We start from the raw sequence: 12,141 nt of genomic DNA, 5'->3' as shown, positions 1-12,141 counted from the left end.
ACTCTTGGATTGCAACTCCCGTGTCTCTCCTTCCAAGTTCTTGTGCCAGGCTCAAGGGAAGGAGGCGACTCTCACTGCAACAGTCTGTGTTGTCTCAGGAGCCATTCCTCAGCCACCCAGGTTGGCTTGGCTTTCTCATTTCTTCCGATGACAGCCAAGTCTTCCTGCCTGAAATAATCACCCTGAACTGGGACATCAAATGTCCATCTCCAGAGAGTCACCCGCAGGGCCTTTTCCCTCCCAGCCGAGAATAGCTTAGGTGAGATACAATTAACCCCATCAGCTAAGACCAAAGGGACCGGATCACCTAGGGTCACAGCAGCTCAGAACCTGTGACGATGGTGTGTTATTGAGGTACATTATCCAAGAGAGGACAGGACAGAGATCAGCCAGTCTCGAGGTGACACTGGCACCCTGATGTCTGAAATGGAATCAGGAGCCTGAAGTAGCTACCCTGCTCAGAACAGGGTGTCCTTCTCTGGAGACCTGTCATCCCTGGGAAGAAGATGGCCAGCAGGGACCGCCTGTGACCTCTGGTTCTGAAGGGAGATGAGGGACAGAAAACACACCTCCGGAAGGGACCAATTTTCTAAAAACATTTATTTAAAATTTAAAACCATATTACTTCATACAGCAAACTGTGCACTTTGATATATCACAGTGTCTTAAAAAGGAAAATAATCAGATTTGTTTGGAAATTTATTTACATCAGCTTAGAATGATTGGCAAGTAACACAGTTACTATGAAACCCAAATTGTTACAAAATGTTTACAAAAAACTATATTCATAGAAATTCTGCATGTCCACAAAGGGCACCCCCTGAATGGCCCAGAGACCAGTGTGTGGGAACCTTGTTGAGTGGGAGGTGGGGGAGGGGGCGTCCAGGCACTCTGGTCTGGGTAGTGGGACAGGCCAGGGCTCTTGGAGTCCCATGGTGCTGTCTTGGGGCTCAGCCCAAGAGCTGGGAGCTGAGGTCCCCACCACGGAGGCCCAGCCAGGAAGTCAGCCCAGGCGGGATAAACTAGGGTTTCAGAGCACAGTGGCGTGAGGGCTCTTGGAGCCTCTGGTCTCTGTGGAGCCAGGACAGGACCCTCATCAGCGGCAGCTGGAGATTTAGATGCGCTTGGCCGTGGCTTGCAGGAGCAGGCCTGGCTTTTAAGTGCAGATGGCCTGAGGGCTGGGGTTGAAGCAAAGGGCAGACTGCAGACCACACAAAAGCAAAGCCCAGGTCTCCTCTCCCAGCACACTCTAGAGATGCTTGGACCCAGGAAGGGGCTGAAGGCCTCTGGCAACAGACAGATCCAGGTGTGGCAGGGACAGAGGTCTGTGACCTACCTGACAGGGGCTCTCTACCAGCTGTCCTGTTGGGAGACGAGCAATGAGGACTGGCAGACAGTAAGGGCTGTGCAAGGCCAGGCTCTGCCATCTTGAATCTCTCCGGTTCCTTGATAGCTCCCTCCCACCTTGTACCTGTCTCAGAATGAACTGGGGCAGACTCTTGGCTAGCATCTGAATCTATGGCTCTTCCTATCCTGGGAGCCTCTATTCTAGAAGGCGAGAGTAGAAGAACTAGATTCATAACTCGGTTATCATGATGCTGGATGAGCTTGTTGGAAGTGCCCTCAGGCCTTTCTCTTCAAAAGAGACACTCTAGCCATGATGTGTGGGCACCTTGCATAGGTGAGGCCTCTGCCACCCAGGATCCTCTGACATCTGGGCGATTTCAGATGCAACTTGACACCTTCTAGGTCACTCTCAGGAGGGATAAGGACAGGCCTGGGGAATATGCCTCCCTTTCCCTCCATCTTCTCTCTAGCACTAGATACTGGGATTAGATTGTGATGTTGGCTCAGGGATCAAGGACTAGCAAGGCCATGTTTCCCAGATATGCCCACTGTCCTGCCTTAGACAAACTCCTAGGTGGAGACTCCTCACCCATGGCGGTCCCTTCCCTGGTTCACCTGTCAGCTCCATGCTATTTTGCCTTCTTTGACATGGTCCATAGTGTTGATGCTGGCAAGGCCCAGCTTATTCTAGAGGGCTGTGTAAACCTGACCTTTCTGCTGCAGCCCCCGTCTCTCACTGGGTCCCCACCCATACTGGCTGGGTTCTGTACACTTTGTGTGCAGACGTGCAGGTAAGGGTTGTATACACAGGGGTTGTGGGTCATATATACACTGTGCATATATATAAGCATATATATATCTTACATTCATATATATATATATATATATAGTACAGAACATTAGCCTTCTATCTAAAACAATTCTGTGACTTCATGTATACCTCAGCTCTAAAATTTCAACTCCAGAACATGGAGACAAGAGGGCAAGGCCCCTTCCACAATGGCAAGTGATTAGGCCTATTCCAGATGTGCACCCTGCCCCAACAACCTGGGACATCCAGATGTATCTTACTCAGAGTTACACAGGACTGGACCCGATTTTCAAATCTGTCCACTGGACTGGGTGGATCCCGGATGTTAACTCCATATAGCTGTTTGTCCATGACATGAAGGCCCTTCCAGGTGGGCATCCACGCAGGGCAATTCCAGAGGTGGACCATGGAGCTTGTCGCGTTCAGGTGCTGGTGCCTACAGTAGAGAATGGCTTTGGTGTGTGTGTGTGTGTGTGTGTGTGTGTGTGTGTGTGTGTGTGTGTGTTTGTGGCATGGCCTCATGTGGCATGAAGGAGCAGCAGCAGCTGCACCCCACTTTCAGCCCTCCCTGCACCAGAAAGGAAGGTAGGTAGGAAGGGACAGATGGTTCTTGGTGAACAAGGGCCTGGTCTGACTTCGGCTTTCTCTTGGAGATATTTAATCAGCATGCCCCTCCCCCCACTGCATGCCACAAGGACAGGGCCCAGGATGTGCTCTTCCAGCTGTGACAGTCCAGGCTGAGGTGGGGCAGTCTCCTACCTCAGGAATTCTAAGTCCAACTCACTGGCCAACACCTCATTTTCCCTCGAGGGGAGCCACCTCGAGCCCCCACAGAGTGCTCAAATTTCACCATCTCTCTATAGCAGAGAAACCAGATGCAGAAGGTAGAGGCAGAAGGAGGCTCATTGTCCAGTAGCCCCCCCACCAGAGCCTGGACAGGGTGAGTGCTGCCCCTCCACAGGGCTAGTATATGTAGGTGGAGCTCGAACCCAGGCATCGTGGTGTGAGGCATCCTTCTATTCAGGACTGGCCTTATAGGATTAGACAGAGCTGGCCAGCCAGGCACCTGCTCAGGAATGCCCCTTCTGCCCCATCCAAACCAACCTCTGTTATTTCCCATTTGCTCTTCAGAGCATCTGTCTGCTCAGGTCTCAGCTCTGTGCACCCCTTAGGGCGTTGGGACAGGTTTCCATTTGAATGCTCTATCCCCCTCTTGATTAACTTCCCTACCTACCCTGGCAGAGACACAGCTCAGCTGGGCAGGGTGGTCTCCAGGGTGCTTGGCACTGGGTTGGTCTCTAGGACAAACACAGGACTTCAGCCAGAAGGCAAGCATTAGTCACACCTCTGGATATAAGGCTCGGGTGGGAGGGGAGATCCTGCAGCACACCACCCCTCTTCCAGGAAAACGTCTATAAACCATCCCCCTGACTGCTGTCATCCAGTCCCCCCACTGCTGTCACCCAACCCTCATTACCTCTATGAACATCTTTCCCACCGACCACGCCCCGCCTCTTCTCTCATCACAGTCTACATATGTGCATAGCCTTAGAAGAACATGACACGTCTGCAGTGTCATGCACAAAAGCACACGTGTGATATGGACACGGATGTGGGTGTGTATTATAAAACGGTTTTGGACAACAGAAGACAATGGTTAAGGACTACAGTGGATGAGAACGGAGTGGACAATGGTTTCATTAGAATCCTGTCAGCAGGGGTGATTTAAGAAAGGAAGGAAGGAAGAAGAAGGTTTCCCCTCTCAACAGGACACTCTATGAACAGCAAAGGAGAAGGCATCACCCCAGAAGGTGAGCCCCAGAAGGTGTCTCCCCATGCATTTTCCCATGAAGCCTTGGGAAAGCTGTGGCAAATGATTCCTCCCATAGCAGGCATGCAAACAAACCCTGGTACCCTGCCTCACTGATTGCTCTGCTGCCTCAACTCAGGATGCAAATTGGAATTTAGGTACATGTCTGCACATATATGGGTATGAGTACACGCACCCACGCAAGCACGCATACACTCACATGCACGCACGCTCCATTTTTACGACTCCTCCTGTACAGTACAAACATTAATGGGCACAGCAGTCTGGTCTGCCCTCCCGTGCTGTCTTCAGGGCTCACAAGCCTGCATAGGAGTGTGTGTGCACAGGCACTCACACAAGGACCTCTGATGACATGGCTTCTCCTTTTACAAGTATTTGGCTATACTGCAGGTTGTGTATTGGCCCCCATCCTCTGCCATTCAGTACATAGGTGCCCCCCCCACACTCTCACATAGACACACACTCACACACACATGCTCTCACACACGTACACATTCACACACACCTTCACACACTCATACACATATTCACACATTCACACTCATACACACATTTATTCATGCTTATATCCATCATATACTCACCAGAGCCCCATGTCCACATGGCTTCTCTCGTTTTTACATAGATGAGACTCTGTTGCAGGTCCTGACTGAGCTCTTTTCCTATTACACACACATACACACACACACACACACACACACACACACACACACACACACGTACGTCCTAAAGGGGGCCCTTAGTATTGCCTGCTATGGTGTCCATTAAAACCAGCTCCTGAAACTCTCACACAGAAAGCAAACACACAGATTGTGCGGCTCCTCTCTCCAGCCAGCATGGCTTTTCCTATCATTGTGTGCCCTGGGCTTGACTGCAAGTCTCTCTTTCCCCCCTCCCCCAGTGCAGCCAGTCAGCCAGAGCTCCTGAGAACCAGCGTGGTGGGAAAGATCACGTGTGCCCACATGGGGGTCCCGTGATTGACTGAAGGGGTTCCTTCATCTCTGCTGAGAAGACTTTAGATTTAGATGTAACTCATCCAAGCCTGGACCCCCTGGCAGCACCAGAAAAGTGAGGGAGTGTGGGTGACTGGTGTCCTCAGTTCTCAGTTCTCAACCCATATTGCCCACCCTGGTCCCTGATCAGAGATCAGCATCCACCCTTAGCTGTGGGGGCCCCAATGGCCCTGTCATGCTCTCTGTAAGGACACTTTTTGCCTAACCCCTCACATCTGAATCTTTCTATGACCATTACAGTTTCTAACTCCCAGAGATGGAACCAATGGGTCATCTGCTCACCCCTTTGGCTGTCCCCTCCCTTGGCTTCTCCTCTGGGTCTCCCTTAAATCTCCTAAGACCATAGCTGCTCCAGAAAAGAGACCAGGACCAGGATGGCCTTGTGTCTCTGTGTTGGGTCTTTGGTTAATCTTCCAGGAGGCAGCTACTCCTTCACTATCCTGGGGGCCTCTGGACGTCTCATATCCTGCCCCTGAAGGCTTTCTTTAGGGGGATCATTAGGTTGGGCATAACCAAAAAGTTCTTTGGGTCCCATCTGCCTTCTCCCACCTACCCCAAAGTTAGTCTGTGCAGTGGGGGGTGGGTGTGGGGACAGCAATTCCTCTTTTGAGGAGCTGTGGCTTGGCTCACATTTCAGCTGAGGCCGGTCTTCTCTTTTCAAGATGACAAAGGGAGGCCAAACTCAAATGGCCGGGACAGGAAATCACCAATGAGTAGATGGTAGAGAACCCAGGGTCCCTATTGCTGGCAAAGAAGTTGTCCTATTGGTTCAAGGGCCTGTGGGGTTTTCATGGAGCCCACATTTCTTCTGCAGACTTTCCAATGTCAACTGAGTCTTCGGACATTCCTTATGAAGGAGGGCACCTTCTTTGCTCTGTGCAGATGTGGAGAATTCGCTGTGACTACGACTTTCGTTCGCATTCCTGGGGACTCTCTAAACGCTCGTGGCTCAGGGACACTGACCCGAAGCATCTGAGACGGCAGTCTCCGTCCGAGTGTCCCCTTCTCCCATGCCAACCCCCCTCCTTCCCACACCTCTTTTCGTGTTGCCGAGGGGCTGCTGTCGGCGAAGCCACGTTGGGGAGGGCAGACCCAGGTGAATAGCCCTTAAGGGCTGAAGCTTTGCTTCTGTCCAGGTATGGATGGCTGCCTTGGGGCTCCCACTGGTGGCCTCCTCAGAACACCCTCAAGGCGTTCTGAGCTGGAGTCTCTGCTCTCATGGGTGCGTGCTAGAAGGCCTGGACTTGAGGGGAGGGAGGGAGGTGTAAGAGCTATCTCTGGTGTTCCGAGGCCTCTGCAGAGCCCTGGCCGAAGTAGCTGGCTATGGAGATGGTCGGTGAGTGCAGCCTGAGAGGCGTGTGCTTCCGCTGGCCTTCACAGCTTCAGAAAGCCACAAAAAAGACAAGAGGAGATGAAGCCCAAGCAGCTGCTGAGGGCCCATGGGTTTCCCCGGTAGGTAAGAGCTGATGGTTCACAGCCGGATGCGGGCAGCAGCTCCATCCCCAAGGCCAGCATGAGATGAGGATGTCCTTTCGGGTCTCCTTTGCCTTCCTCTGCGTGGACCGGGCCTGAAGTCCCCGCTGGACCCAAGTCTAAGGGAAGACAGGGGCTAGCGAGGTGCTGCAGCTCATGCTGTCCTTGCCTGGAAGCCTTCGGTCATTAAAGGTGTGCATGTTGATAACCGCATCTGTCTTGACCATCATAGGAGGCTGTGGCTTGTGCTTGAGACGCCGCTGGCAGGTGAGGGAGAAGCGGATCTCGTCGGCCACTGTGCTGCAGAAAGAGCGCTGCGGAGGGACAAGAGGTAGGGTGAGACAGATCCTCTCCTCCTCCTGATACTACCACAACGCCACCCGCGCCTTTTTACACCTACATCCCAACATCTCGAGCCTCAGAAAGATGACTGGGAAGTCCTCTGTAGACTAAGGGGGAGGGGCAGATGGTATCATCTTTGTGCTTCACAGAGAAGTCCACAGCAGCCTGAATGGCCTGCACTCAGAGCCTAAGGAGCTCTTATGAGCCTGCTGGGGGATTCCACTAGACTCTAAGGTTTTCCTCCCATGAATCCAACCTCTCTTACACTAGGCCTGACCTGGAATTGGGGCTGCAGAAGCCCTTGAGACACACCTTGGGTGACCTGTTCCGGTGGGCCTTCCAACTACTGTCTCCTGCTCAGCCTGTGTCTAAGGCGGGGGCCTGGTGAATAGGTCTACTTGAGGGCTTTCTGAACATGGTTCCTGAAGCTAGCAGAGGGACAGTAGGAGTGTGGCATCCCCACAGGGGTTTAATGGCCATAGCTCCTAAGATCAACTACTGGGGTCACCTGGACTGAGATGGTGCCCAGTGGGGCAGGATGATGGCCCAACTCAGACAGTAAGGCTATGAAGCATCATCGATGGGGTATGTAGGTTATGGTCCAGGGGAATGGAGGCCTCTTGTTAGTGATGACAAGCCCCCTCCCTTTCCTGCTCTATGTAGGACACTGGTCTCTTTAGCCTGCCTTTTTGCATTTTGTGTTTCCTACATACAAGGCTACATGCTGGGCATGAGGCAGGGAGTGGTGTCGAAGAAGGTGAGGACTCCAGGATCTGGGAACTGTCATCTAGCAATGGGACGGGAACAGACAGCAAGCATGTGCATAAGGAAATCCTCCAGCCAGTCATGGCTATTATGAAGAGGCTAAAGCCATGGGGCTGGAGAACACTGGCTGCCCTTTCAAGGACCCAGGTCCAATTCCCAGCATCCGTAAGTCAGCTCACAACTGTCTGTAAATCCATTTCTAGGGGACCCGATACCCCCACACAGACATAAATGCAGGCGAAACACCAATGAACATGAAATTAAAGAAGAAAAGGCTACAGTCATGATGTGGAAGAGACGAGTGGGGATGAGAAAAGGCTATTTAAGGAGGTGATATGAGTTAAAATCTACATGCCAGATGCAGCTAAGAATATGGTGTAGTTCAGGCCCAGGTAGGTGAACCGACATGTGCAAAGGTCCTGAGGCAGAAACATGCCGGGTATGTCATGGACTCAAAAGGAGTCGTGTGAGACGAGGTGAGGGAGAGGGATGGGAAAGAGCCTGTAATTTAGAATTCGGTTCAGTCTTAACAGGGATTCCTAAAGACTCTGGCAACTGCTCTTTCTCAACGTATCCTAAGTTTTAACTGTTCCCCGTTGGACATTTAGGCATTTACCCAGTCTTTTATGTTGTGGTTCATACCTAAACAAACATCCTTGCGAATTAAACAACCCATATCCTTGGCCACTTCAGACAACAGCTAGTCAGCCGCAGAGCCGGTTTCAGAGACTCAGTTTCCCCTGGAGTGGCCTTCTGGGATTGTACCTTTTCAAGCTCCCCTTAGGCGGTGGCTAACTCACATAGCCAGAGCTGTCTCTCCCTTCTCTTGGTTGACTTAGCCTTGCTGGTTGTTAAACAACTCCAGTCCATTTTGATGGATCTATCAGGCACTGATTGTAATGAGCCCTCTGCCTGTGACCCAGCGGCAGCCACACTGGGCTGGGATGCTTTTGAACTTCTGCCGGGAGAGGCGACTCCCTAACCCAAAGGCTCTTGGCTCAGGTGCACGTTTAAATCACCCCGTGGGCCTTCTTCAAACTCTAGAGTTAGGCTCTACCATGGGCCAATTAAAACAGACTCTCTGGGAGCGAGGCCAGGGTATTAGCACTTAAAACTCTCTCTCCATGCTTCTAATTTGCCACGGGACCCGGGGCTCCTGCCCCAACCGACCACGCTTGAATTAATCAGGCAGGGAAAGGCTAGCTTTACTGTTTGCACACTTGGGCCATCCCTCAGAACTTTGCTTTTTTAAAACTTTTCATTATGGAAATTTCTCAATATATGCAAAAGCAGACTGTACAATATAATGAACTCCTGGGCCTCTGTCACCCAGCTTCGACAATTACCCTGGGGGTTTTTAAGAGGGGAGCTGACATGGTTTGAATTAAGTTTGAAACAGGGGACTGGCTGCTCTGGAGCTCAGAGATGGTGGTAGAGAACCGTGGCAGGCAGGAGGCACCGTAGGCTGGGAGTCAGCCTGGGGGTAGCGGGGGCGGGGGCAGCCAATGTAGAGAGAAACGATAGAGGCTTAGGAGGCCACGTGGATAAAAGGCATGGAATTAGGCTCCTTCCACCTCCAGGTTGGATTGACAGAAAAGGTGTGTCAGCAGTGTGGAGGCTGGGGCATAGCTTGGGCTGCACACTGGCCTGGGTCGGAGTGGAGTAGGGGCTGATGGGAAAACATGCGCTGTCAGGACAGAGGAGAGCTGGCTGGATCCTGGTGGACTGGATGCAGGGGGGTGGACAGGATGGTGAGATGAGACAGTCGGAGTGCATGCCCTCAGGAGGACGAAACCAGCTTAGTCTTGTCCTTGCCTTCCTTCCCTGTCCAACGCAGCCTCCTCCAGGGCCTCACCTGCTCCCGTTCCGCTGTCTTGCGGAGTTTGTATATAAACTCGCCCACTGCCACCAACACGGACAGGACTAAGCCGGCAGCCAGGACGATGAAGATGCCGCCAATCTTCTGGATGCCCAGTGCGCTGGCCTCCTTGTTCTCCTCCTCGGGGCACCCGCTGCCTCGCCACCACTTCTCCTTCATGATGTGCAGCTTGTCCTCCTCCTGCAGCTGCAGAATGGCGATGGTGATTTTGTCCCTGTAGGGGGAGCCTGTGGAGGGGGAGGGGCGGTCAGTGGGGGGCGGTTTACCAGAGTTGCCTCTGAAGCTTAAAAAGGGGATTCCTTTCTATAAGGCCCCCTGTCCACGTCCAGGTAAGGTATTTTGGTGGGGAGGCCTGTGTGTGTGTGTGTGTGTGTGTGTGTGTGTGTGTGTGTGTGTGTGTGTGTGTTGCATCAACAGGGAGAGGGCAAGGGAAGGCTAGGCTGTCTCTGTCCTCAAGGCCAGGCCTGATCATGCCAGGGTTGTGTCTCTATCCCTCTGCTCCTGGCTGAGGAAACATCACCTTCCCAAGTTCAGTGACACCACTCTGGGGAGCCATTGTAAGCAGAGGGTGGAGGGGCTCAAGATCCTGTGTCTGCAGTGCAGCCCTCTCCCCTCGCCCAGCTCGCTCACCCATGGGCGTGCCGATGCCGTAGCCCTTGGAATCGATGAGGCCGCCGATCTGGGTGAGATTGCAGTTCCTTTGTGTGATGTACTCTATGGTCGTGGACTCCATGAGCAGAGCGTAGTCAGCTGTGAGTGTCCGCTGGATGCCCTCCTCATTGTTCTTCACCAGAGCCGAGGGCTTGCTGCTCATGAAGGCCCACATCTTCTCAAAGGTGGAGATCTTGGATTTCTGGGTGGCGAGAGAGGGGAACATTTAAACCAAGAGTAATGGAGCCCCTCCCCCATGCTCCACTCCCTTTGGTCACTCAGCATGGCTCCTGCCATCCAACTCTGGGTGTATTCTGTAGGGTGGGGGAGCACCACCATTGCATGGGTATAGAGGTGAGGTGGTGCTGGGCACAGTTGCAAGGCACTAAAGCTGGGGTTCAGACTCTGGCTTCCTTCCTAGTAGCCCTTTGGAACTAATTAATTAAACTTTGAGACAGGTTTGAGGCTAGCCCAGGCTGGCCTCACACACCTTAGGTAGCTGAGGGTGCCTTTAAACTTTTGATCCCCCTGCCTCTGCTTTCCAAGTGCTGGGATTAGAGGTGCGTGCCACCACATCTGGTTCGTGTGGTGCTGGGGATTGAACAGCGCTTCATGTATACGAGGCGGACATTCTGCCAACCTAGCTACAGTCTCTGTTCTCAGACTGACTTCTTCAACATGAGTTTTCTCCAACATCTGTCAGGGAATTAACAAGCAGAGACCTTGTTCTAAGGGCCTTATCTGTATGAACTCATCGATCGATCGCCGGGATCACATGAAGCACGTGTTATTAGTCCCATTTTGCAGATGGGGAAGCTGAGACACTGTTAAGTAATTCACCCAAGGCTATCCAGAGTTGAAATGGTAGAGCCGTGTTTCAAATCCAGACCCTCTGGAGACAATCCCTGTGCCTACCCATACAGCTGCATTGCATCCAAGTAACCACTAGGGGGCACACGTGAAGGTTAAGCTCAGTGGATTTTGATTCCCCATGTTACTTCAGGCAAAGCTGGCCCTCCAGCTTTTTTTTTTTTTTTTTTTTTTTTTTTTTTTTTTTGCACTCTGTGTCAGGAGAGGACTGAAGCATGGTTCTGGTCTGTTCTTAGTACTGAGAGAGACGCAGTGGGAGCTGCTAGCAGAGAAAAAGGCAGGTTCCTGGGAGTAGTGGCCTGCAGATCCCTGTGCTGGCTTCATGCCTGAGACCACAGGCGGGGTAGCAGCCTGGTGGGTGGGTTGCAGTGTCTGCTCTGGGAAGATTCAGGAAGGTCCTTGGGACCAGGAGAGAGGAGAGAGGGGTGTGCATAAGTGTACCTGCTGTCTGGTTGTGCACAAACCTTCCTGGGAACTTGATGTATGCCAGCTGCCTGGTCTCAATAGACACCAGCCCTGCCTTAGTCCCAGGGGAAGAGGTGGCTCTGAGAGCCCCATTGTATCGGCTGTTTCCAAGTCTGGCTGTGGCTTTCTGTGATGTCAGCCTGTCTGATTGGCACCCAGCCCAGCTCTGGTACACGTGACAAGATGGGTGCCCTCCCACAGGCTGGCACAGGCCTGGGGGAAGGGTAGGGGATCAGGCCATGGCTGCCAGAGCGGGCAGGGAGCCCGAGAGGAATATATACTTTCTCCTCTCTGGGTGCTTCTGGGCTCTGGAAGGGATGGGCGCCCTGAAACTGGCGGTCAAAGTCTACAGCACGCCCCAGGGAAGGAGGCCACAGATAGGAATGACTATCAGAGCAGCATTGAACCACTGAGTACTACAGAGCATGGAATCTTTCACAAAGTCGTTGCTCCCTGCCTGCAAACTCACGTGCCTCAAAGCCAGTGCACAAAGGGTTCTGATGCACCAGATCTCTAGGCTTCACCCAACCTTTCTTCGCTGCAACCATTCCTGTTCTCTCTCAGCTGCCCCACCCCCACAGCCACCTGCCTTCACCCAACTCTGCAACTGGCCAACTTCCAGTCTTCTTTCCACCTCAGCTCCTCCCCAAGTGCTCCCCTGCTAACACCTCTCCCCTCAGAGAGGATTCTCATC

The 12,141-nt window shown here is 52.6% G+C and overlaps 1 protein-coding gene across 2 annotated transcripts in view; it reads right to left on the bottom strand.

The window, feature by feature from the left end:
• Positions 1-5,891: 5,891 nt before the first annotated feature.
• Grik3 (glutamate ionotropic receptor kainate type subunit 3) overlaps positions 5,892-12,141 on the bottom strand; it is a 216,432-nt gene continuing 210,182 nt past the window's right edge. The window contains exons 14-16 of one of the 2 annotated variants that reach the window (NM_181373.3): positions 10,092-10,314; positions 9,398-9,688; positions 5,892-6,789 (exon numbers count right to left, since the gene is read on the bottom strand). In NM_181373.3, coding sequence (NP_852038.2) covers positions 6,662-6,789; positions 9,398-9,688; positions 10,092-10,314 — 642 coding nt within the window. In that variant the 3' untranslated portion in view covers positions 5,892-6,661. The remainder of the gene's footprint in view (positions 6,790-9,397; positions 9,689-10,091; positions 10,315-12,141) is intronic. The other variant, NM_001112716.1, reaches the window with a different exon arrangement.

The sequence above is a fragment of the Rattus norvegicus genome, chromosome 5, assembly GCF_036323735.1.
Source record: "Rattus norvegicus strain BN/NHsdMcwi chromosome 5, GRCr8, whole genome shotgun sequence".
Taxonomy (NCBI): domain Eukaryota; kingdom Metazoa; phylum Chordata; class Mammalia; order Rodentia; family Muridae; genus Rattus; species Rattus norvegicus.
The sequence above is the reverse complement of the archived record's forward strand: the minus strand, read 5'-3'. Positions and strand labels throughout refer to the sequence as shown.